We start from the raw sequence: 25,764 nt of genomic DNA, 5'->3' as shown, positions 1-25,764 counted from the left end.
CAACGCAGCGACGCTAGGCCCCAGACTGACGGCTCGGCGCTGGCCGTGCGCTGCTGAGCGGAGGCTCAGGTGCCAGCTGGCGGGAGCCGGCCCTCCGGACTCGGGCCGCCGCGAAAACCAGCCACAGGCGCGGCCGTCAGTCCTCGGTAAAAACCCACACGCTATTAAATTAAGCCGAAATGGACCGAAGTCCGAACGGCGATGCTGAGGGAGGCGAGCGAAGGGGTCGCGGTAGGCAGGAGCGGGACTGTGCGGGGCACAGGTGGCTGGTGGGGCTGAGGAAAGCGGACGTCGGCTCGGCCAGACCGCGGGCTTCCTGCTCCAGCGCCGGCCAAGTCGTCTTCTAGCTCCCTCCGCCTTCCTTCTCCCCCTGCGCTTCCCTCCTCCGCGGTTTCTCTTTCCCGCTCCCCGCAGACCACACCCCTCCGGCCGGCCCGAGACCCCGCCCCCCGGGGAAAAGTCCGGGCTGGAGGCGGAGCCTCGTGAGGTCATCTCCCTGCGCCCTCCTACGGTGAGTGGAGCTCGTGGCGCCGTCTCATTGACGTCGCGGTCATTGACAGCGTGAGGCAGCGGCGGCTGCTGCCATGGTGGTTGGCGGCCGGGTAAGGGTCGAGTTAGTTGATCTCCTGCCGGGCTAGGGGACGCCGGGGAAGCCAGGCGTTTGCAGCCAGGGAGGCGGGTTGTTGCTTGCAGCGTCGTGAGGCTGACTACGCAGGAGGAGGACTCTGTGGTCTGGGTCAAGGGGTGTGTTGGATGGGGGGCTCCGTTTGGGCTGGGTGAGGGGCGCAGTAGTCAGACCCAGGGACTGGCGGAGCATTAGGGTCCGGATAAGGGTGAGGGTAGTCGGGAGTTCAGGGTCTGGGCGAGGGGAGTCTCCTGGAGTGGGTGGCCCAGGCTCACGAATCTCCCTCCTCCTCCCCTGCCTGCCTGCTCCCGGTGGCTTTCGCGGGCTGCAGGTGCAACATGTCTAGACTGGGGGCTCTGGGCGGCGCCCGGGCCGGGCTGGGACTGCTGCTGGGCGCCGCCGCCGGCTTTGGATTCCTGTGCGTCCTTTACAGCCGGCGGTGGAAACGGACTCAGCGCCATGGCCGGAGCCAGAGCCTGCCCAACGCCCTGGACTACGGACGGACTCTAGAGCCTGGACGCCAGGGTAGGAGACCCAGGCCGCTGCAGACTGACGGGCCTGGAGGCAGGGGGAGGGAGGGGCTGCCCGAGGCTTGCACTTTCTTGGAAAACTCATTGAAAAGGAAATCTGTCCTCTCGCTCCGCGGTGCTCTTTCCTCTATGCAGTGGCTAAAGTGAAAAGGCGGCTTCGCTTTCGCTTGTGGTTCTGGCTGCAGGGGTGCTTCTGGGCATTAAAGGCACCTGTCTGTGTTGGGTGAGGTGTGGAGCAGAGGAAGAGCCCCAAAGAAGGCAAAAGGAATAGCTAACCTTGTAGGAATTAAAAGTCTGGATATTGATATTCTCCGAGGAAACTCGGAGGCAAATCCGTTTTTTAACTTTCTTAGGAGGAAATTGAGATTGATAAAGATTGTGTAACTTTTCTGAGGTCATCACAGAGTAAGTGAAGTGGCAAGGTTGGGCCCTCTCACCTGGTGCAGTGGACTTGCCACAGCCTGGTGCTGGGCACGCACGCTTCATGCAATGGAAGTGGAAGGTGCTGGAAGTCAGCCACGGCTGAAATGAGTAGTGCTCTTAGTTTTGCAAAACTTCGCACTCACTGGTTTGAGCCAAGCATCTACGACCGGTTCAAGGCCGCTGCCCTCCCCTCCCCCCACCCTTTCACCTTGGTGTGATGGGGGAGCGCTAAATCATCTCGCCCTGTGTTAATTGGGAATGAGTGTTTCCTCTAATCCATCTCACCTGGTTTGGAAGCGGCTTTAGAGTCAGCATCCGATTGCAGCAGCTGCCAGCGTTCTGTAAGCTGGCGGTAACCCAGTATTGCAAGGGTGCTGGTCTTGCCTGTCCCTTCCGTGGGATTTGTTTGCACTTCAGCAGTTTTTCCTCTACTCAGATCAGGAGAGAGTAGCCCCCTTGCCAGCGATCTCTCTTGCTCTGCATTGTTGAACATTGCTGGGTGTGTATTGTAGGCTGGCCTCAATTGTTACTGGATTTCCTTTATGCTTGCCTGGACACCCTTGAACTTGTGTGTCTTGCTCCTCTGGTTTTTTCTGGTTTTACGTTTTCCAGTCGCCATAGGCAGCTGCTAGCATTTCACTGCTGGAATTTACTGACCCCTGGATCCAGCGTCGGGGCAGTGGGGCTTGGTCGTGGCGTCTGGAGCGGCTTGGATGGACTTTCTCCAGGGCAGCTTTCTCTTTGCTCCTCTCTCATATCATTAAATGAGGCTGTCAGGAGCTCAGTTTTCCTTGTTCTGTTGAAGTGAGAGATGAGAATGTGGGTGCGCTGTGTGACTTTTGCAGTTTGGTGCGGGATTGATGGCCTGGTGTTTGGCCATCAGTAAGGTAAGGTCGTGTGAAGAAACTCGAGCAGAGCGGCTGCCCTTCCTCTAGGTGCTGGACTCCTGAAGCGTTTCACCTTATCTGCCATCTTGCACAGCCTTGCTCAAGGACCCCGGCGTGCAAGGCTCTAGGAGCGGAGGGCTCTTGTTTAGAAATTGGGGCCTTCTGGCCGGCGCCGCAGCTCACTAGGCTAATCCTCCGCCTTGCGGCGCCGACACACCGGGTTCTAGTCCCGGTCGGGGCGCCGGATTCTGTCCCGGTTGCCCCTCTTTCAGGCCAGCTCTCTGCTGTGGCCCGGGAGTGCAGTGGAGGATGGCCCAGGTGCTTGGGCCCTGCACCCCATGGGAGACCAGGATAAGTACCTGGCTCCTGCCGTCGGATCAGCGCGATGCGCCGGCCGCAGCGGCCATTGGAGGGTGAACCAACGGCAAAGGAAGACCTTTCTCTCTGTCTCTCTCTCTCTCACTGTCCACTCTGCCTATCAAAAAAAAAAAAAAAAAAATTGGGGCCTTCATCTTTTTCTGGGTAGTTGGGTGGGACTTGTTACCCTGACGTCGCCGTGAATGTCTGCTCACTGCTGAGGCTCGGGGTCTTCTCTACATTGCACTGCCATGTGACGGGAGCCTTCTGGAAGGCTGGGGCGTCACGGCCTCCTGTTCCCGTTCCTGCAGCGATGCTGCTGCGGGCCATCCCAGGGGAGGCTGGCGATGCTGCGGCGCTGCCCGGCCCGGCGCAGGGAGGGCAGGAGAAGGTGCTGGACCGCCTGGACTTCGTGCTGAACAGTCTGGTGGCGCTGCGGCGGGAGGTGGAGGAGCTGAGGAGCAGCCTGCAGGGACTGGCGGGGGAGATCGTTGGGGAGGTCCGGTGAGTACGCGGCCTTCTCGTCTGCTTTGTCTCCTACCTCCCAGCGTCCTCTTGCCCTTTGGACTTTTTAAGCCGAGGTGTGTTCCGGCCTTTGCTGTCTGTCTCTAAGGAAGAAGCCAGTTGGGTAACCGCCAAGCTAAGTTGTGGGGAAGCTGTGCGTTGGGTGCCTTACATTGCATACGCTGCTTCTGGGCCTTCAGGGTCTGTTGTGATGGCTGCAACCTTTGTACTGCCTAATCCAGTCCACCCACGCGGCTGGCCCAGGAGCTGCCGCTCTCACTGTCGTAGTGTGGAGGCCCAGGATTTTCTGTTCTTGGCCTTTCCCTCCTTAGATGATTATTTGAGCAGAGTTTACAGAGTAGTGGAGAGGAGGAGACAGAGCTTCCGTCCACTGGGTCACTCCACAAATGGCCTCAACAGCTGGAGCTGGGCTGGTCTGAAGCCAGGAGCTTCATCTGGGTCTTTCATGTGGGTGGCAGGGGCCCAAGGACTTCGGCCATCTTATGCTGCAGAGAGCTGGATCAGAAGTAGTTGAGACTTGAACCAGTGCCCAATTTTTATTTATTTATTTATTTATTTATTTATTTATTTATTTATTTATTTATTTATTTTTAAATAGTTGAAAGGCAGAGACAGATCTTCCAGCCACCGGTTCACTCTGCAAATGGCTGCAATAGCCAAGGCTGGGCTGGGCTGGGCTGGGCTGGGCTGGAGGCAGACCCAGCCTCGAACAAGTGCTCCAATAAAGCTGTGCTTGAATCTGCTGCTTCCTGACACCGACCCTTGTTCTTGGCACTCTTATTTTTTTTTTTAAGATTTATTTATTTGAAAGTCAGAGTTACACAGAGAGAGGTCTTCCATCCACTGGTTCACTCCTGAATTGGCCTCAGTGGCTGGAGCTGAACTAATCTGAAGCCAGGAGCTTCTTCCAGGTCTCCCACGTGGGTGCAGGGACCCAAAGATTTGGGCCATCTTCTTCTGCTTTTCCAGGCCATAGCAGAGAGCTGGATCAGAAGTGGAGATGTTGGGTCTTGAACCGGTGCCCGTATGGGATGCCGGCACTGCAGGCGGTGGCTTTACCTGCTACACCACGGTGCTGGCCCCATTGGCCCTCTTTTTTAAAATATTTATTTGAAAGACAGCATTAGAGAGAGTGAGGGTAGGGGAGAGACAGATCTTCTGTCCATTGGTTCACTCCCCATATAACCTCATTGGCCAGAGCTGAGGCGGACTGAAGCCAGGAGACTGGAACTCCATCTGGGTCTCCCACATGGCTGCAGGGGCCCAAACACTTGGGCCATTTGCTGCTGCTTTCCCAGGAGCACTAGGAGGGAGCTGGATTGGAAGTAGAGCTGCTGGGATTCAACTGGTGCCCACGTGAGATGCTCACGTTGCGGGCAGCTGCTTAACCCAATGCACCGGCTCCCCTTGGCCCTTCAATGAGCAGCAGCAGTGAGAGGCACGCCCATGGCAAGCAGAGGGGCTGAGTGGAGCTTTGAAATTGCGTATTTTCCAGATCGCACATGGAGGAGACTCAGAGAGTGGCTCGGCGGCGAAGGTTCCCGTTTGCCCGGGAGAGGAGCGACTCCACTGGCTCCAGCTCTGTCTACTTCACGGCCTCCTCGGGGGCCACGTACACAGATGCAGAGAGTGAAGGCGGGTAAGTTGCTGCTCCTGGGGCAGCTGTGGCTGCGGCCAGCTGGTAGAAGTATTACTCAGTTCAAACTGAACTGCTGTCATTCATTGTTGGAATAAGGTGAGGCCATAAAGCAAATTCTGAAGAGTTGAAGACAACAAAATCCCACCCAACTGATGTAATTTAGGCAAAGGGTGTTGTTAACAGTGGCTAGTGCTTGCATCTGTTTTCCTGAGTCCGCTTTTCTCCAGGTACTCTGGTAGACTTTCTAGTATTTTGGGTATTTGTCATGGCTTTGAAGGCATTCCTTTCATTTAACTTTTTTTTTTTTTTTTAAGATTTATTTTATTTATTTGAAAGACAGAGTTACAGAGAGAGAGGTCTTCAATCTGCTGGTTCACTCTCCAGGTGGCTGCAACAGCCAGAGCTGCACCAGCTAGAGCTGCGCTGATCTGAAGCCAGGAGCCAGGAGCTTCCTCCAGGTCTCCCACGCTGGTGCAGGGGCCCAAGGACTTGGGCCATCTTCTACTGCTTTCCCAGGCCACAGCAGAGAGCTGGATGGGAAGTGGATTAGCCAGGACTAGAACCGGCGCCCATATGGGATGCCGGCACTTCAGGCCAGGGCTTTAACCTGCTACGCCACAGTGCCAGACCCTTATTTAACATTTTTATTATTTTATTTGAAAGGCAGGCAGAAAGAGATCTTCCATCTGCTTCTTAACTCTCCTCAATGCCCTGAACAGCCAGGCCTGGGCCAGGTTGAAGCCAGGAGCCTAGAACTCAGTCTAGATCTCCCACATGGATGGCAGGGACCCAAGTCCTTGAGTCATCACTGCTGCCTTCCAGGGTGTGCATTAGCAGGAAGGCGGAATGGGGAAGGAGTGCAACCTGAATCTAGGGACTGGAGGGGATGTGGGCATCTCAGATGGGCTCTTAACTCCTGTGCCGACTGCTTGGCCCAGGGCCTTTGATTTTAAAACCCTAGTCCCATTTTGAGGCTTTGGTTCCGAGGGTAGTCCGATGCCGCCTGTGCAGCACCTGCCCTTGGCTGCTGCTAGCTCCTCTCGCCCTGTGGCCTGCAGGAGCTTTAGAGGCCGACCTCTCCTTGGTGGCCTCTGCTGACCCTTCTTCCTCAGAGCAGAGCGTGGAGCAGAGAGCAGCCCAGCTCAGCAAAGCCAGTGACTGAGGAGCCGCCCGGAAACCAGCTGTTCCAGTGGAGTCTGCAGGCTGTCCTTGAGCTCAGCATCATTAGTGCCAGCTGGTTCCTTCTCCCTCTGGGAGGCGCTGCGGGCACCGTGCAGTGTCTTCACGTCATCCTCACGGCAGCCATGACACAGGGACCGCTCGTGTTTCAGATGGAGCTTGAGGTTAGCCAGGTCTGATGGCCAGCCCGGGGTTGCACAGCTCCCAAGTGCAGACTGAGTTTACGATGAGTCCCATTCTCCTGACAGCTGGGAGAGTGTGCTCTGAGGACTGGCTCGATCATCAGGGCACTCAAGGCCTTTCACAGGGATCTGCAGCAAATAGCCCCGGGGAGTTCTTCCCATTGACACAGCTGCCTCGGCTCACTTCGTTCAGCCCTCGGACTTGAGTAGTCTCAGTTTTGTTTACTTGTTAGGCTGTTCTGCCTGTCTTCATCTGGTTTCCTAGGATTTTTTAATTTTTTTTTTTAAGATTTTATGTATTTATTTGAAAGACAGTTATACAGAGAAAAAGTGAGGCACAGAGAGAGGTCTTCATCTGCTGGTTTACTCTGCAATTGTCTGCAACAGCTGGAGCTGTACCGATCTGGAGCCAGGAGCCAGGAGCTTCTTCTGGGTCTGTCATGCAGGTGCAGAGGCCCAAGGACTACTGCCTTCCCAGGCCTCAGCAGAGAGCGGAATCTGAAGTGGAGCAGACGGGACTCGAGCTGGTGTCCATATGGAATGCTGGCCTGCAGGCGGTGGCTTTACCCACTATGCCACAGTGCCGGCCCCAGTTTTCTAGGATTAAGAGTAACTACTCTGCTTTCTCTGTCACTGTCAGTGGTCACCAGTGCTGGATTTGATTACTGTTCAAGTACCTTTTGAAGCAAGAAGTCTTGAGGAAGAGTGCTGGTCTCTTGTTGGTGACCACTGTGGCTTGGTCTTCTCGTCCCTACAATCTATCCTCAGGGACTAGCAGAAGAGGCCCTTTTCTGCTCAACTGACGCAGTAGCTCTGGGCCAAGAGATGATTCTAGAAGCTGTTTTGAGAGCAGGAGGCAAAAATCTAAAAAAAAAATTTATAGATTTGAAAGGCAGAGTGACAGAGACAGACACCAATCTGTTCTCTGCTTCACTCCCCAATTTGCTGAAACAGCAGGGCTGGGCCAGGCTGAAGCCAGGAACTCCATCTGAGTCTCCCATGTGGGTAGCAGGGGCCTGAGCACTTGGACCTCCCTCTATTGCCTTCCCAGGCACATTAACAGGGAGCTGGATTGAAAGTGAAGCAGCTGGCACTCAAACCAGCTCTCTGATATGGGATGCTAGCATCCCAAGTAGCAGCTTAAACTGTCCTACAATGTCTGCCCCCAAAATCAATTTGACACATCTGGATTCAAAAGAGAGGAAGGGGCCGGTGCTGTGACATAGTAGCTAAAGCCGCTGCTTGCAGTGCCGGCATCCCATATGGGCACCGGTTTGAGTCCCACCTATTCCACTTCCGATCCAGCTTTCTTTTTTTTTTTTTTTTTTTGACAGGCAGAGTGGACAGAGAGAGACAGAGAGAAAGGTCTTCCTTTTTGCCGTTGGTTCACCCTCCAATGGCCGCCGCGGCCGGCGCGCTGCGGCCGGCGCACCGCGCTGATCTGATGGCAGGAGCCAGGAGCCAGGTGCTTTTCCTGGTCTCCCATGGGGTGCAGGGCCCAAGCACCTGGGCCATCCTCCACTGCACTCCCTGGCCACAGCAGAGAGCTGGCCTGGAAGAGGGGCAACTGGGACAGAATCCGGCGCCCCGACCGGGACTAGAACCCGGTGTGCCGGCGCCGCTAGGCAGAGGATTAGCCTAGTGAGCCGCGGCGCTGGCCCCGATCCAGCTTTCTGCTATGACCTGGGAAAGCAGTAGAAGATGGCCCAAGTCCTTGGGCTCCTGCACTCGCATGGAAGACCCAGAAGCAGCTCCTGATCTCCAGCTGTTGAGGCCAATTGGGGAGTGAACCAGTGGATGGAAGATCTCTCTCTCTCTCTCTCTGTAACTGACTTTAAAATAAATAAATCGTTAAAAATAGGTGACAGTAGACATTTGAGACTTAGAAAATTCCTTTACAACCCAAGTAAGCAGCTCACACAGGTGGGGAATTGATGTTTGGACATTGTAAGGGGGTAGATGGGTCCATAGCTCTGCCAAAGATTAGCATACACAACTCAAGCTCTCACTGATGATTTTAAAGACTGTACAAACTTCTGGAGTCGGCAAGGGCCAGAGTGGTTAGCCCTGGAAGTTTGTGGGTGCTTCAGTGAGGTATTCACTGGGACAAGAGCCACAGGGAGGTGTGTAGGGCTGCCAGCCACCTGTGATGAGGCATAGAGAGTGGTTCCAGCGGGCTCAGCTCCTGAGCCAGTCTCAGGGTATGTGAAGGTCAGTGGCGGTACAAGATTACCTTAAGTGGCTGGTATCTGAAACAGTGGGTATGGTGAATAATTTGTTGCTATGGATGATGCCACATGGAGAGAATTCTGGGAAGAATCCACACACTCTGACAGAACTTTGTGCATGTGGGCCTTGAGGAAGGAGAGTTGCTTTGAAGGGTGAAGGGGGTGAGGTTGTCTTGTATTTGAAAGGGAGAGAGCAGATCTCCCACCACTGGTTCACTCCGCTGTGCCTCCAACAGCTGGGGTTGGGCTGGTTCAGGCTGAAGCCAGGAGCTCAGCCTGGGTCTCCCACGTGGATGGAAGAACCCAAGTGCTTGAGCTGTCGCAGGTTGTGCGTTAGCAGGGAGCTGGACTCAGGGGTGGGGCCAGGGCTTGAGCACAGGCACTCTGATATGGCAGGCAGGCAGACCAAGTCACATCTTAACTGCTGCACCCAACACCCACCCCTAACTTTTATTTGCAAGGCAGAGGCAAACAGCTCCCATTCGTTGGTTCACTCCACAAATGCCCGCAATAACTGGAGCGGAGAGGAGGCCAAAGCTGGGAGGCAGGAGCTCAATCCAGTCTCCCCGCGTGAGTGATGCAGGCACTGTGCCGTCATCCACAGGAGTGGCAAGCTGGATGGGAAGCTTGGAGCAACCGAGACTCGAGCTGGCACTGATAAGAGAAGCAGGTGTCCCACGCTGCCTGTGGGTTCTCCTTAAGGAATGGAATCAGCAGCTTGCCACTCTTGCCCAGAGTCCCTGGGTCTCTGGCCCACTTTGGAAGTGTGAGCCGCCTCAGTTCATGGGCCTGCAGGGCCTTGTTAAAGCTCCCTGCTCTTCCTCGGCAGCTCTCAAAGCCTTCCAGTCTGTTAGAAGGGCTGCCCCCTCTCTGGTGAATTTCCTCAAGGGCTGAGTTGGCAGTTCAGGAGGTCGGTGTGAGAATGGGATGGCGTGTGATGAATCTCTTCTGGCCCTGGAAGCCCATGGGGTGCACCTGTTGCACTGGGGCACAGCTCCTGAGATGGCCCTGGGTCCTCACTGCACCTGCCTCACATGGCTCAGCTCCCACCGTGTGCCAGCAGGTCCTTCCTGCTCCTTGGCTATTAAGTCCTGCCTTTAGGACCCAGAGGGAAGGCAGTGTTGCAGGACTTCCATTCTGGCTCAGCTGCCCTGGGAGCCTGCTGATGCCTGTGTTCCTGCAGGGCGAAGAGCTGTGGATTTTTCCTGTGAGAGCTGGAGGCACGGAGAGAGACTCTTGCTCGAATTCCTGATGGGCTAAAGCTGCCTTCAAGCCAGCAGGGAATAGGGTGTCCCTCTAGCAGAGGGAGAGCCTGAGGTGCAAGGTCTCTGCTCCAGATAAACTACTCGCCCACTTGGCCTTTGGGCCTGGCTGGGCGGAGCCGAGCGGTTGGAGGCTCCCGTTCAGGGTAGGCCTGTGAACTTGGTTGAGTTTGTCTAGGCTGCCCCTCAGCACCCAGTTGGTTATGAAATCTGGTGCCACTTTCCTTGTCCCTCCTGTTTCTCAAGTGTTAGTGTTAACCGCTAGCGGGGAAAGAGACTCGTAGATAACCTCTCGGAAAGCAAGGTTAAGGCAGGAAGGTTGCAAGTCCCCTGCAGATTCTTGTAGATGTTCCCGGCGCCCCCTTTCAGACTGGAAGCTCCTCTAAAGAAGCAGTCGGCGTGCACCGACTGGGCGCCAGGTTTGCTGGCTCACCTGGTGCCTTCCAGAGTCAGTGTCTCCTACAGCCTGTCTCTGGCTTTCTGGATGAGTGCGCGCTTTTGTGGGCAACATTCAGCCATAGTTTAGGCTGTCTTATGTTGACTTTCTCTGGTCTCTCCTCCAGCCCTAGGAAGCCTGTCCTTATCTCTCATTCCAGGGAGGAGAGCGCACCCCAAGATGGCCCTGTGGTCCTCCCCGTGCTTCAGCCCTGACGGAGCCTGCTCACTCAGCCTGGAGGCCTCTCTCCTGTCTGCTTCTGGCCCCTGAAGTCCTACCTTATCCCCTGCTCAGTTCTTGTCTTGATTTACTATCCAGACCAGCTGCTGTTAGAGGCCGAGATCCAAGAGAAACTTGGCTTCCGTTTTTGGGGGCCCCTAGGAATCACCTTACTCATGGCAGCCCCAGAGAAGCCTTCCGGGGGGGCGGGGGGAGTATTTCCTCCTCTTTGGCTTTCAGCTAGAGTGGTCCCTACCATGCTCATCTTTAAGTTCCCAAGTGCTGCTCCTGTTTGGGTTTCAGTCTGGTTGTTTACTCAGGTCAGAGGTACAAGCTGAATTGAGAAAGTGGATTATGTGTGGCTGCCTTGGCCTCTGGGGCTGGCATCCACCCATGTTGGTTTTGGCAGGTGCCTTGGGCTGATAAAGCAAAAACGATGAACAAATCCTTAGCCTGGTGATCAGTCTAGCTCAGATGAGCTCCACTTACATCTTAAGGTTTTTATCTTAAAGCATTTCTATTTATAAAAAATGTTTCCTAATTATACATTAAAAGATAAAGGAAGTTTTTTCCTCTGCTCTTTGAAATTGACTGGCAGCATTTTGTATGTATCTTCCTGGGCACTGTGGTGGTTTTTTGTTGTTGTTTTTTTGGCAGATTTGGTTGTAGCTAAGAGGGGGTTCTCACCTTGGCCCTGACAGGCTGGTTACTGTTCCTCTCCTGGCTCATTTTCCCAGCCCATAGTCCCATAGAAAGTTTCCTTTGAAGATTGGTACCTGCCCTGAAGAGGGAGGAGAGATTCTTGTCTTGTGCTCTGTACAGAGTGCCGCATGGAGTACCTGTCACTTATCTCTCTCTGCCAGTTACACAACAGCCAATGCCGAGTCTGACTATGAGCGGGACTCTGACAAGGACAGCGAGGACGGGGAGGATGAAGTGAGCTGTGAGACTGTGAAGATGGGGAGAAGGGATTCTCTGGAGCTGGAAGTGGAGGCAGAGGCAGCTTCGGGTCCTGCTGGAGACGCCTCGGACCTGGAGGATGTCCTGCCACTCCTGCAGCAGGCGGACGAACTGCACCTGGGCAGTGAGCAGAGCAAGCGAGAAGGCTTCCAGCTGCTGCTCAACAACAAGCTGGTGGTGAGGCCCCAGCTGCCGGCTGCTGCTCCCCCCCCCCCCCGGCTCTGACCTGCAGGGGACATGGGGAGGGAAACAAGGGTTTAGATGGCTGTCACCCGGGTTGTATATCTTCCCCCTGGAAGCCCAGCATGGACCCTGGAGACTGTCCCAGAGCTTCCTCTTCTGGGGAGGAGGAGCTAGAACTCTGCCTTCTGTAAAGGACTGCAAAAAGACCTTGACCTCTCACTGTGGGGGCAGGGAGGGGAGTGGGAAAAACTGGAGTCTCCCCTCCTCCCCATTCGGTTTCCCTTGAGGCAGAGCACAAGCTGCCTGCCCAACTTGAAATTTCCACAAGGAACAGCTGTATAGGGCATTCAGCCAGTTCTCTCCTTCTCGGGTTCACTGACAAAATTTATGTCTACCCATGAATAAGTGACCCCATCCCCCAGGTCACCTTTCCCTTGTCTTGGGCAGTTCCACTTTTCATGTCACCAAAAGCTACCTCTTGCTGTGCCTGTCGTCTTGGGGCTGACCTTTCCTCCTGGCAGTATTTGAAGGCCAGGATGCCCTCACCCCGCAATTGTGCAAGCTGTTGGCTTGAGACAATGTGTCATCAGGGAAAAGCTGGGCTCAGGGGCTGGCCTGCTGTCCCAGATTGTAATACATTGGCTTGGAAGGCAGGGTGCGGAGGGAAAAGGGGTCTCAACCCTTTCTGTTTGGTTTGCAGTACGGAAGCCGGCAGGACTTCCTCTGGCGCCTGGCACGAGCCTACAGTGACATGTGTGAGCTCACTGAGGAGGTGAGCGAGAAGAAGTCCTATGCCCTGAATGGTAAGTGTGGGCAGGTGCCTGGTGGGAAGATGACTGTGGAGGGGTGCGTGGGACGGGGAAATCACCCTTAGGGCAGCTGTGGTTCAGTTTTGAGAGACAAGCTCTATCCTCTCCAGGAAGGACTTTGCTTCCTCCCGGGATGGAGAGCAGACACATCTTGTCTCTGTACACGGTGACTAACACAGGGACACATGTTTTCGTGGGTTGTGTCACATTAGCATTATTTTCTGTTCTCATTCTCCCGATTACAAAGAGGGGGCTGAACTGTCTGTCTTAACCAAGATTCCTAAGTAGCAGTAAAACCCATCTGGGGTTAAGTCACAGAAGCTATGGGGCAGGTGTTGTAAGAATGTAATGAGTGGGCTGTTGCTAATCCTCCGCCTGCGGCGCCGGAACACCGGGTTCTCGTCCCAGTTGGGGTGATGGATTCTGTCCCGGTTGCCCCTCTTCCAGGCCAGCTCTCTGCTGTGGCCCAGGGAGTGCAGTGGAGGATGGCCCAAGTGCTTGGGCCCTGCACCTGCATGGGAGACCAGAAGAAGCACCTGGCTCCCTGGCTTTGGATCAGAGTGGTGTGCTGGTCACAGCGGCCATTGAGGGGTGAACCAACGGTAAAGGAAGACCTTTCTCTGTTTCTCACTGTCCACTCTGTCAAAAAAAAAAAAAAAAAAGAAAAGAAAAGAAAAAAGAATGTAATGAGTGGAGTGTGTGCAGTGAGCACCCAAGAGAGAATTTGGGAAGTTACTACTAGCTTGTTCCCGAGATCCACTTGACAAGTCCCTGGAAGGTGGGGTGCACCTGCAGAGTCAGGCTCAGAGCTTGACCTTGTCATAAGAGGATCTTAGAACTTCAAAAAGTTAACTAAAGTGGATTTGTCTACTTTCATCAGTACAGTCTTAGAAATGTTACTGAAATTTTAATACTGTGAATCTGACAACACTTAAAGATCCGCATTCTAAACACTTGTAGAATTCAGTTGATAAAGATGTAGCTTTTATTGATACCCTCAGAAATCCTTGTTAAGTCTTAACAAAGGGTGTTTAATTATTGTGTAAGTTTCTGCTTGCCCTCTTGAGCTCCAGGTCTTAGGATTCCCATCAGGTTTTGAGCTGATATTTGGACTGCTGGGTAACAATAACCTGTTCTTTGTCTCAATCATTGCCATTTCTTACTGATCACCAGAATGAACCCTGAAGGCAGAGGTGGGGATGTGGTTTGAGGAACAGGCAGAGCCAGCACCAGCACCCTGGCTTCCTGGGTTTAGCACCCCTGGGCACAGTACTCTATTGCTTGAGGTCAGGTGACTATCAAAGTATCTCTGAAGGCCCTACTCAGGGATTGTGACCTTGAAAAACCAGCCTATGGGTCTAAAGTTCATTTTGTTCTATCTCTAGAGGCTGGGATCGGAGGCAGTGTCTACACAGCACTGTCTGCCTAGACTGGCAGGAACTGGTTGCTTCATCCTTCCCTAGTTCCCTAATGAGATAGTACTTTGAAGGAGACAGAAATCCCGAGTCAAAGTCCCTCACTGGTGGAGATTTTGTTTGGGAAGGAATCCATCACCTCATCAGCTGTCCTAAAAATGTACCTGCTGTATAGATAATCAGCCGTAATTACCATCAAATATGAGATGGGTCAGGTTAGCCAGCCACCACACCAACCATCCCAGCTGTGCCATGTTCCTTGTGTTCCCCTATGAGACCTGTTTTTATTTAAGGAGATGTCCCATTTTGTAATGTGTTCTTTTCTCCACTGTGTGAGCATGATGGCTCTGGGCTGGTTCTTGAATTGCAGCCTCTTTACTCCACAGGTTCCTTGTGGGAGCCGTGATTTCTCCATGTTAGTCTTTAGTGCATAGAAAATTTGGGTAAGGTTAGCAAAAACTGTTTCTGGTCAGATCCCTGTTCATTGGGCTCTTGTGAAGTAGTTTTAGCTTAGAGGCATGATTCATGTTCTTGGATTTCAAAGCTGTGAGCCTTCTCCCCAGTCAAGTGCATTTGTAGCTGGAATTTCAGTTTGAGGGGTTAATGGATGTCCTGAAGTCATGTCACAACCCTCCAGAGTAAGGTCAGGGAGTTTCTTTTTGCCGTTGGGGTCTATACATTTGAAATGATAAAATCTACTTCATGCGTATCAAGTGGTGCTTGTAGCTGGGGCTGCTGCTGTGACACTGGATGGCCAAAGCAGAAATCCCATGAAACTGAATGCAGCTTGCTTTCTGCTCAAGTTCATGACTGTTTCCAAACGAGTCCAAGTTGGGTGTGGACTGGTGAGAGCTAAAGCAGTCATTTTCCCAACAGCCCTTCTGTGGAAGTATACCCGTGCCAACTCTGGATCTACCTTTGTTCTACAGGAAAAGAAGCAGCAGAGGCCGCCCTGGAGAAGGGGGATGAGTGTGCTGTGTGTCACCAGTGGTAATGACACCCTTGGGTTCTGGGCAGAGCCAGCAAGAGCCACAGGCGAGCCCTGTCTTTGCCCTGGCCATAGAGCATTCACTAGCGGGACCAGCAGAGGGCGCTCTAGCCTGTGTCTTTCAAAGGCTTCACACTATTCTCACCCTCACCCCCCTCCACCCCCAACCTGGGACCAAGGAAGTCTTATCTGGGAGGGGAGTTCCTTGGGGGTGAGGTGTGGAGGGGGAGTGTAAGCTTTTTTTTCTGCTGCGGCTTAGAGAACTGAGTAACTGTCTACGAGTCATTCTAGCTACAGAATTGGTGGGTTCTTGGCTCCTCAGGGTAGCTGGGACAGTTTGCAGCTCCCTTGTTCTGCACACGCACTCCTTGCCTCCAGCTGCTGTCCCTGGCTCATGATGGACCTTGGCTTCTTTGCTTGATTGGCATCAGGGAAAGTGGATGTGAGTTCACCCCTAGGAAGTTCACTGGTCCTCCCAAGTCCCAGTGATACACCTGTATGCATCCAAGGGTAAAGAAACCCTTTTAGTCCAGAAGATAAGCAAGAACTCCTTGTCAAGTTTTTATGACACTTGGGGCTATACTCTATTAGGGCCAGTCTGAGGGATTGGTCTGAGACCTTGTATTTCCTGTGGGGGACTCACCTAGAATATACTGGATAATGGTAAGCCTACCACTGTTTCTGAAGAATACTAGAGGGGATCATGCGTCTATGAAGATAGGGAATTCACATACAGGTAGAAATTCTGCTTCAAGCTCTAGTTGCGGGTGGAGCTAACCTTGCTGTGATAAAGCCAGTCCTTGTCCCTGAGCTTGCTGCGGCTTCCCCCGTAGGTATGCAGTGCTTTGTGGTCAGCTGGCTGAGCATGAGGGCATCCAGAGGCGTATCCAGAGTGGCTTTAGCTTCAAGGTGAGAACAGGCTTCTAGCGCAGGTCGCCTGCTCTGTCCCAGACCCCGTGCATCTCTGGTGCCCTTTCATATCTGCACTTCCCCCTCAGGAGCATGTGGACAAAGCCATTGCTCTCCAGCCAGAAAACCCCAAGGCTCACTTTCTTCTTGGCCGGTGGTGCTACCAGGTGAGTTACATTACAGGGCTTAACGTCAGTGGTCCTGTGACACTGATCACCTTCCTCAAATGAGCAGGGTCCTTGGTCTGGCTCAGTTGCCATTTATTTTAAATGTTCTTGTTATTGGTAGTTGACCTGTTAGACCTTAAGGTTGTTTCTTATAATCTTTTGTTTACACTTTGATCTTTTGGTGGCAGGTCTCTCACCTAAGCTGGCTAGAAAAAAAAACTGCTACAGCCTTGTTTGAAAGCCCGCTCAGTGCTACTGTACAGGATGCCCTCAATAGTTTCCTAAAGGTATCTGGGAGGGGTGGAGGGCAGCCTAAAATGCCAAGGACATTACTTAATACAAGAAATTTCTGGCATGGAGCAACTTGGTCTACACTATGGGAAATCTGGAAACCATTAAAGAGAACATAAAATCAACTCGAGCCTGACTTGGAACTGGGCACCTTACTGAAATGCATTCTTCCCTCTTTCAGGTTGAAGAACTACAGCCAGGATTTTCTAAAGCAGGAAGGGTGTATATTTCCAAGGTAAACTCACTCGCCTACTTTAACAGGGATGAACATATTCATACCCGTCTAGTCCCCAAATACTACTACTGCTCCCAGAGTTTCACTTTCATCTCTTGTCAGTGCTACAGAGAACTAGGGAAAAACTCTGAAGCTAGACGGTGGATGAAATTGGCCCTGGAGCTGCCAGATGTCACTAATGAGGTAGTATTTTTTGAAGAGCTTTCCAAATAAAATCATCACATGATCTTTTCAGGAAAGAAAATCTTCCCCTAGGAAACAAGACCGTCCTTGCACAGGCATACAGATTTAGATTTGTTTTGTCTCCCTAGGACTCGGCTTTGCAGAAGGACCTGGAAGAATTAGAAGTCATCTTAGGAGAATAACCACATTTCAAGGGCCTTCATGACTTGAGGGAAATCACAGCTTAAGGGAAAACTTTCCTTAGACCCCACTGAGATCATGAAACCAAGTGAGTGGTTTAAGGCATGTCTCAAATCCTGAGTCTGAGCACCACCGCCACCTGCCCGTCCCCAATTTGTTCTAATCTCTTGCCTCATCTGAAACTGGGGAAGTAGCTGTGACCTAGGTTTTTGCTATTATCCCCCTTAGTGAATTCTTGAAAAATCAAGATAGGTGGAGCCCTGAAGGCTGCTTGAGCTTTTCCAAATGCGGGTGAGGTGGATGAGCTTCAAAGAGCTATGGGAACAAAGCACAGGACTTGTAACGCGCTCATTTTTTTCACTGATTAATATTAAATACCTATAAATACAGTTCTAAGATACCCTATCAGGGCAAAAAGGAAGGTCAGAGCAGCCCTTGTCATCTACAACAGGGGGTCTACCTGAACTCTATGGCTGAGGGGCTGGACCACTTGACTTCCAAAGTCTTAGCAGAGGGTTTATAAGCGTTGCCTGGAATATATTTTGGTACAGACTTCAAATAAACCAAATTTGAAGTGACTGTTTTCCTTTCTCATTTATCAGCTCTTTAGGTCATTGCAGACAGGCAGAAAATTCAGCTTAAATAAGGTCTACCAGGTGTTCCTTCTCCTCTCCCGTTCATTCCTAGGCCTACCAGTACAAAGCCTAATTATACATAGAAGAAAAACACTCTCCATTACTTTAGGACTGAGATGGCTTTGTAAGAACCAGCCTTTCACTCCAGAATCTGTCACTGTGGTCTTGTTATCTGAGATACCCAGAAATAGTTAAGGAACATTTTGGGTGAGATCTGGATCAGAAGTCCTAACTAGTAAAGGCAGTAAACCCTGACTTCAGGAAAATACAGTATCCTGTAAACTTAGTTACATTTAAGTTCCTGGGACATTGACAAGGTAAGAAGAAAAATATCTCAAATCCCTGAAGCACAATAATATGGGTCAGTAGCAGACATTCACAACATGAGATTTATGAAATAAAACAAAGGCCACGGCATATGTTTTCCATTAGGCTGAAGGACACACATTAAATCATGTAAATGTAGGATTGCCTTTGAATGCAACATAACCCAATCACCCCCACCCAGTGCCAGAAGGGATACTATGGAAACTAGCTTGAAGTATTTAGCTTGCACAAGACTGTAGTAAATGTGCTGTCTAGAGTCAGACAACTACTGTGTTAGCAGTTTCACACTGAATCTACTTAGTCTGCCACTAAAATGCTTAATTCATAGCGAAAGACCAAGCAAGAAGATGGTAAAAGGCCAGCAGGCCCACATGCCAAGTTCCTTAACATTCTTAAGAGTTGAGGCATAAATTTAAAATTATTTCTGATTGGGAGACTCATCCCCTTTGCTGCACAGTTCAGGCATTATGCTTTATTACCATTTCTCAGAAGAGAGTTAGGTCTCCCAGCTTTAGTTCTCTTAGAGACCTATAATTGTCCAATAAACATTTCGGATCAGTTTGTGTGACACTGACCATCAGCTAATACAATAGGTGTTTTTCCAGAAGTCTCTTCCTGGCAGTCACAACAGGAAGACAGCTGTGAAGAATCCCCCAAGGAGCAGTCCTCTCGTTAGGCTGTAGCACTTAAGGTTTATCACCGGAAAAAAACCAATGTTCATTCTTTGGCATCCCCCACTCCATCTGCATTGATGGCAAACATGGCCTCAGCTTCAGGAAGACAAGGAGAGTCGTAGATTTTGCAGATTCTGGTTTCCCCTCTTCCTTTCCTCAGGTACAGTCTGCCCCAAAACAGAGCAAAGCACCAAGTTATTCAACAGCTCCCTTCCCAGCATGACAGACTACAGATCTTTTAGACATGTATACTTTCTAGCAGGACTTTGGCAGCCTTCTGTATACCTTAGTGTGCTTCTAATCTGGAGGAATCCAGCTCTGCTCCCGCAAAATGAAACTCTTATGCCTCTCCTTGTTATATCAATTATTCATATTTTCTACACTTACGGATTTTTAATTCTTTTATGAACTGAAAGCAAACACATGTACTAAGAAGAGCATGACAATGAGATTTTGCAGAATCTAATTAAGTCCTGGTGAAGCTACTGTTACATAAATGGAAATGTTACAACCATGCCTACCTCACAGCTAACATGACAACCCAAGAAATATCATCTACCTCATTTACCTTACCTGGTTGTTGATGCATGGGCTATGATATTTCCTCCAATAGGCTTTTTAGGATCTGCAGCAAACATGGCTGCTCCATCCACTTGGGCTACCACCTGGTTGGTGATGACCACTGCTACACCAAACTGATGGGGAAAGGATAAACATTACTTTTGGGCCAGACATTCCATGAACTTTCACACTGCTACCAGCCCCCCCCCCCCCCCCAAAGCAATGACTGACGAATATCTTTCCTAATAGCTTGATAATCTAAGGCACTGATTTCCTGGCCTCCTGGCAAGGCTCCTAGAATCTCTGAGCACTGCAAGTAAGCATTCCTTGTCTCGACCCGTAGCTTACCTCATCAGCAAGTCGCAGAAGCATCCGTAGAAACCTGGCCAGGTGCATCTGCCTGGCTGAGAGCTCACCTCGACCCGAGTAGTCTGTTCTGTAGAGGGCGGTGGCACTGTCTACGATAAGCAGTGCATACCTACAAGGAACAAAGACCCCATGAAACCTGTTTCTACCCTGTCAGATTCTGCTCCCTTCTTCATTACCCTACAACATCATAGTTTGACTTGGATGTAGACTTCTATTAAAGTATTTCTGCAGCATTCAAATCTGAAGCACTGTTTAATTAGGTAAAACAGCAAGTTCAGGTAGACATGGTTGCTTTTTCTTCTTTTTAAAATATTTATTGACTTTATATGTTGTTCTAGAATCAAGCAATAGTCTAGACCCAAAACAATATGGAATGGCCTCCTAGTTTTACATTTATGTATTTTTAAAGATTTATTTATTAGGGGGCCAGTGCTGTGGCATAGCAGGTAAAGCCACCACCTGCAATGCCGGCATCCCATATGGGTGCCAGTTCAAGTCCTGGCTGCTCCACTTTTCATCCAGCTCCCTGCTAATAGCCTGGGAAAGCAGTGGAAGATGGTCCAAGTCCTTGGGTTCCTGCACCCACGTGGGAGACCCGGAAGAAGATTCAGGCTTCGGAATGACACAACCATTTAGGGAGTAAACCAGTGAATGGTAGACTTCTTTCTCTCTGCTTCTAACTGCCTTTCAAATAAATAAATAAATCTTTAAAAAAATTTATTTATTTGAATGGAGGGGGTCGGGGGAGGGAGAGTGCCAGGGAGAAAGATCTTCTATCTGCTGGTTTACTCCCCAGATGGTTGCAGTGAGGACCCCAGAGTTCCCTCTGATCTCCCACGTGGGTAGCAGAGGCCCAGGTATTTCAGTCATCCTCTGCTGCTTTCCCAGGCGCATCAGCAGGGAGATGCATCAAGAGCAGAACAGCTGGAACCTGAACTGGCACTCCAGTATGGAACGCTGGTGTCACAAGCAGTGGCTTGGCCTGCTGTGGCACGATTCCAGCCCCCAGACTTGACTTTTAAAATTAGTTTGACCTAAACCACAAAACAGGGGCATCAATACAGGAACTAAACTTACAAGCTGCTAGCAATGTGGTCAAACAGCCTGTAGAAGATTCAGGGTAAAGTCTTTGGGAACACCTTTAGTGTTTTCTACTGAGCACAAACCTGGACTCTACCATCATGGCTGATGCTTGATACAGGAGCTGGGTCTGGTGGTCTGTGTTGAAGCCCCGAGCATAGGCTACATTATCCAGAACATCGCTGCCAGAGAGGCCATACCTAGGAGAGAGCAGAGAACAGTTTTGGGCTATATACAGAACTCAGACGGAAAATTCATCTCTAATGCTTACATTGCCTGGAAGAGCAGGTAAGCAGCGGCGTTGACAGAGGTTTTGGGGACACAGAATGTAACTTCCTACGTCAGGAAGCTTAGGCAAACTACGGAAAGATGATAGCAGCAACTACTTTGGAGTAGATCTACCTGATAAGATTTCAAGACAAATCACAGCTGTTCTTTGAGGACTCCTGAACTAGACTGAACATTTTCCCAATATAAGGTAACAATATACTACTGGAAAAACCCAAAGCGCGTGACAGAATTTGGAGGAACAAAAATAACAAATCAGAGATTAATTAAATCCACGTAAACTGTTAATATGAGAAATAAAACCTTCTAAATAAGGACTCCAGGCTGGCGCCACGGCTCAATGGGCTAATCCTCCACCTGTGGCGCCGGCACACCGGGTTCTAATCCCAGTCAGGGCACTGGATTCTGTCCTGGTTGCTTCTCTTCCAGTCCAGCTCTGGTGTGGCCTAGGAGTGCAGTGGAGGATGGCCCAAGTGCTTGGGCCCTGCACCCGTGTGGGAGACCAAGAGAAGCACCTGGCTCCTGGCTTCGGATTAGCGTGGTGCGCCGGCCGCAGCGGCCATTGTGGGGTGAACCAACGGAAAAAGGAAGACCTTTCTCTCTGTCTCCCTGACTGTCCACTCTGCCTGCAAACAAACAAACAAACAAAAACAAAAAACAAGGAAACAAGGACTCCAACCAATAAGTTCAAGAAAGTAAACACTTTTTTTTTTTTTTGCTTTTCTTGTTGGTAGCTGGTTTACATAGAGTATGTGACATTTATACATCTAATATAATTGACACCAAAACAAAATTCATGTCTGAATTTTCTTCCTCTGAATTTTTTTTTAAGATTTTATTTATTTGAGAGGTAGAACTACAGACAGTGAGAGGAAAAGACAGAAAGGTCTTCCTTGCGCTGGTACACTACCCAGTGGCCGCAACGGCTGGAGTTGCACCGATCCAAAGCCAAGAGCCAGGAGCTTCTTCCCAATCTCCCACACGGGTGCAGGGGCCCACGGACTTGGGCCATCTTCTACTATTTTCCCAGGCCACAGAAGAGAGCTGGATTGGAAGTGGAGCAGCTGGGTCTCAAACCGCTGTCCTTATGGGATGCCGGTGCCACAGGCGGAAGATTAACCTACTGTGCCATGGCGCCGGCCCCTCCTCTGAATTTAAAATCGGCAAATGAGTATCTTCTGTTTGTAATGTCACCTAAGACATGAATGTTCCAGATGGCTCAAACTGAATTTCTTATTAAATGTACCAAAACAGAACTCCATTTCTTCAGTGGAGGATGGTCAAGTCCTTGGGCCCCTGTATCCACATGGGAGACTTGGAGGCCCCTGGCTCCTGGCTTTGGATCAGTGCAGCTCCAGCCATTGAGGCCAGTTGAGGAGTGAACCAGCAGATGGAAGACTCTGTTTAACTCTTTCAAATAAAAGATTCAACGGAATGCCTGTACTTTGCCTGCATCCCATATAGGTGCCAGTTCGAGTTCTAGCTGCTCCACTTCTGATCCAGCTCCCTACTAATGTGCCTGGGAAAGCAGAAGATGGCCCAAGTCCTTGGGCCCCTGTACCCAAGTGGGAGACCCAGAAGAAGCTCCTGGCCTCAGTCTAGCCCAGCTCTGGCCATTGTGACCCTTTGGGGAGTGAAGGAAGATCTCTCTGCTTCTCCCTCTTTCTCTCTCTAAAAAAAAAAAAAAAAAAAATTCTCAAACAGATGTGATTTTCTCTCTCTGTACTACCAGGAAACATTTGGGCTTTCCATGGCATTTGTGAAGAGCTACTTTGAAATTCTTTTACTAATTACAAATTCCTCAAGGAAAAGAATGGGTCTTTCTACCTACCTAGTATGTTTTATATAGCTAGTAAATTCTGAATATAGCTTTTATCCACAACCAAAAAACAGAGATTTGTGTATCATCACTCTAACCTACGTAATGTTCTCATATTAATGTCACCTGCAATCACATCACAATAGTCCAAAGTATAACAGCGACCCTCTTAGTGACAGTTCAAAAGAGAATGTGTAAGTGAAGGCCAGGAGTGGTCATTGTGGCACAGCGGGTTAAGCTGCCACTGTGATGCACATATCATCTGGTAATAGAGTACCAGAAGTCTCAGCTGCTCCACTTCCGAGGCCAGGAAAGCAGTGGAGGATGGCCCTAGTGCTTGGGCCTCTGTTATCCATGTGGGAGACCCACATGGAGTTCCCAGGCTCCTGGCTTCTGTATGGCCCAGTCCCAGCTATTGTAACCACTTATGGAGTGAACCAGCAAATGGAAGCTATCTCTTTTACCTTCTCTAGCTCAATCTCTCTCTCTCCTCTTCTACTTTTCAAATAATTTTTTTTTTTTTTTTTGACAGGCAGAGTGGACAGTGAGAGAGAGAGAGACAGAGAGAAAGGTCTTCCTTTGCCATTGGTTCATCCTCCAATGGCCGCTGCGGCTGGCGCACCACGCTGATCCAAAGCCAGGAGCCAGGTGCTTCTCCTGGTCTCCCATGGGGTGCAGGGTCCAAGTACTTGGGCCATCCTCCACTGCACTCCCAGGCCACAGCAGAGAGCTGGACAGGAAGAGGGGCAACTGGGACAGAATCCGGTGCCCCGACCGGGACTAGAACCCGGTGTGCTGGTGCCGCAAGGCGGAGGATTAGCCTATTGAGCCGCAGCGCCGGCCAAAATAAATCTTAAAAAAAATGAAAAATACAAAATGAAACTCAAAGTACTGTAATTCTTTGAGCTATGTTCTATGTTTACAATTCTAGAATGAGGATAAGCAGTATGAGGATAAGCAGATGGCATGAAGATAGTTTTAGGATCCCAACCGAATAAAAGTTTTTTATATTTAAATCACAGAAGTATGAAGATTCAAGAGGCTTACATACAATTCTGAGCAATCCTACTAGTTTTGCTTCCAGAAACATTGATAAAATCTACTAAGAAGGGGAGGGTTATCTTTTTGGTCTCAGAACATAGATTTTTTTTAAAAATGATTTTTATTTATTTGAAAAGCAGAGTTACAGAGAGAGCTTCATCTGCTGGTCCACTCCCCAATGACCCCAATCGCCAGGGCAGGGTCAGAAGCCTAGAGCTTCATCTGGTCTTTTAGATGGGACTCACACCAGCACCCACAAAGGAAGCCAGCCTCGAAGGCAGCAGCTTAACCTACTGTGCCACAACATCGGCCTCAGAACATGACAAGTTTAGCAGAAAAATTTACCAACTCCTTTTTTTTCCAGCAGCACTCACAAAGTAGAATATATTCCAGAAGAAGGACATGAAATTTTCAATTCCTAAAATGTGGAAAAGGTTGGCTAGAAGTACCATCCTCTCTCCTAAAGTTTAGTGACCTTATTTTTTAAAATATTTATTATATTTGAAAGGCAGAGGCAGAGTGCAAGAGAGAGGTCCTCCATCTGCCAGTCCACTCCCCAGATGGCTGCAACAGCCAGAGCTGGGCCAATCCAAAGCCAAGAGCCAGGAGCCTCCTCCCACTCTCCCACATGGGCGCAGGGGCCCAAGGACTCAGGCCATCCACCACTGCCCTCCCAGGCCACAGCAGAGCGCTAGATTAGAAGTGGAACGGCCAGGACCTGAACAGGTGCCCACATGGGATGCCAGCGCTGCAAGCGGCGGCTACACCCACCATGCCACAGCCCCGGCCCCAAGTGAACCTTCTCAAAGGTAAGAATAGGTAAAGCCACCGCCTCCAGTGCTGGCATCCCATACAGGCATTGGTTCGAGTCCTGACTGCTCTACTTTCAGTCCAGCTCTTTGCTAAGGCACCTGGGAAAGCAGCGGAGGATGGCGCAAGTCCTTGGGGCCCTGCACACGTGTGAGAGACCCGGAAGAAGCTTCTGGTTCCTGACTTCGGATCGGTGCAGCTATTTGGGGGAGAGAACAAGCAGATCAAAGACCTCATTCTGTCTCTACCTTGCTAACTCTTTCAAATAAATAAAATATTTTAAAAAACCCAGGGGCTAGCGTTGTACTGTAGTGTGTAAAACCACTGCCTGATGTCATGAACCCAGGTGGGCTTTGGTTCAAGTTCCAGCTACTCTGCTTTTGATCCTGCTCCCTGCTAATTTGTCTGAAAGCAGTGGAAGACGGCTCAAGGACTTGGACCCCTGAACCAATGTGGGAGACTCAAATAAGGCTCCTGGTTTTTACCTGGCTCAGGCCCAGATACAGCTATTTGGGGAGTGAACCACTGAATGAACGATCCCTCCAACTCTGCCTTTCAGATAAATAAATAAACCTTAAAAAAAAAAAAAAAAAAAAAAGTAAGTATAACTTAGAAATTCCAGGGGCCTGGCGCTGTGGTGTAGCAGGTAGCCACTGTCTACAATGCTGGCATCCCATATGTGTGCCAGTTCGAGACCTGGCTGCTCCACTTCTGATCAGCTCTCTGCTATGGCCGGGGAAAGCAGAAGATGGTCCAATTCCTTGGGTCCCCACACCCACGTGCGAGACCCACAAGAAGCTCCTGGTTACGATCAGCATAGCTCTGGCTGTTGTGGTCATTTGGGGAGCAAACCAGTGGATGGAAGACCTCTCTCTCTGCAACTCTGCTTTTCAGATAAATAAAAAAATAGATATTTTAAAAAAAAATTGGAGCTCCTTTTAAAAAACAATCTCAGGTTATTCTTAATAGGTAGGTAAGTTTGTAAAACTCAGTTCTATCACTTCCAAAAGGTTTATCTTTCTCTCATAGTACTTAACTTTCAAAAAAGATAGTGACTCTACTTAGCAATTGTGTCCATGGCTTTCAAACTTCAGCAAGTATCAGATTATCTGGAGAGCTTGTTAAAAACAGATTGTTGAGGACTGGTGCTGTGGTGGAGTGAGTAAAGCCACCACCTGCAGTGCTGGCATCCCATATGCCAGTTCGAGTCCCGGTTGTTCCACTTCCAATCCAGCTCTCTGCTATGGCCTGAGAAAGCAGTAGAAGATGGCCCAAGTCTTTGGGCTCTTATACCCATGTGTGAGACTGGGAAAAATCTCTTGACTTTAGATTGGCGCAGCTCTGGCTG

At 50.4% G+C, this 25,764-nt stretch overlaps 2 protein-coding genes across 11 annotated transcripts in view; one reads left to right on the top strand and one right to left on the bottom strand.

The window, feature by feature from the left end:
- Positions 1 to 540: 540 nt before the first annotated feature.
- Positions 541 to 17,391, top strand: RMDN3 (regulator of microtubule dynamics 3). Of its 9 annotated transcripts, none has more exons than XM_089310067.1 (13): positions 541 to 602; positions 1,059 to 1,150; positions 3,134 to 3,326; positions 4,843 to 4,986; positions 11,356 to 11,629; positions 12,336 to 12,438; positions 14,789 to 14,849; positions 15,681 to 15,756; positions 15,846 to 15,923; positions 16,112 to 16,210; positions 16,396 to 16,449; positions 16,552 to 16,632; positions 16,761 to 17,391. In XM_089310067.1, the coding sequence occupies exons 3-13, from the start codon at positions 3,136 to 3,138 to the stop codon at positions 16,812 to 16,814; spliced, it is 1,215 nt and encodes a 404-aa protein (XP_089166193.1). In that variant the 5' UTR covers positions 541 to 602; positions 1,059 to 1,150; positions 3,134 to 3,135; the 3' UTR covers positions 16,815 to 17,391. The 9 variants fall into 9 exon arrangements, with proteins under 9 accessions (XP_089166193.1, XP_089166192.1, XP_002717834.2 ...); XM_089310066.1 differs by having other exon boundaries at positions 16,528 to 16,632; XM_002717788.6 differs by having other exon boundaries at positions 957 to 1,150.
- Positions 17,392 to 17,818: 427 nt separating this feature from the next.
- RAD51 (RAD51 recombinase) overlaps positions 17,819 to 25,764 on the bottom strand; it is a 42,903-nt gene continuing 34,957 nt past the window's right edge. Inside the window, exons 7-10 of one of the 2 annotated variants that reach the window (XM_008268782.5) lie at positions 20,545 to 20,658; positions 19,358 to 19,487; positions 19,022 to 19,143; positions 17,819 to 18,615 (exon numbers count right to left, since the gene is read on the bottom strand). In XM_008268782.5, coding sequence (XP_008267004.1) covers positions 18,492 to 18,615; positions 19,022 to 19,143; positions 19,358 to 19,487; positions 20,545 to 20,658 — 490 coding nt within the window. In that variant the 3' untranslated portion in view covers positions 17,819 to 18,491. 2 annotated transcript variants of the gene reach the window in all.

Source organism: Oryctolagus cuniculus, chromosome 12 (assembly GCF_051225735.1).
Source record: "Oryctolagus cuniculus isolate XC-2025 breed Fujian yellow rabbit chromosome 12, ASM5122573v1, whole genome shotgun sequence".
Lineage (NCBI taxonomy): Eukaryota > Metazoa > Chordata > Mammalia > Lagomorpha > Leporidae > Oryctolagus > Oryctolagus cuniculus.
This window is presented reverse-complemented; position numbering and strand designations above follow the sequence as displayed.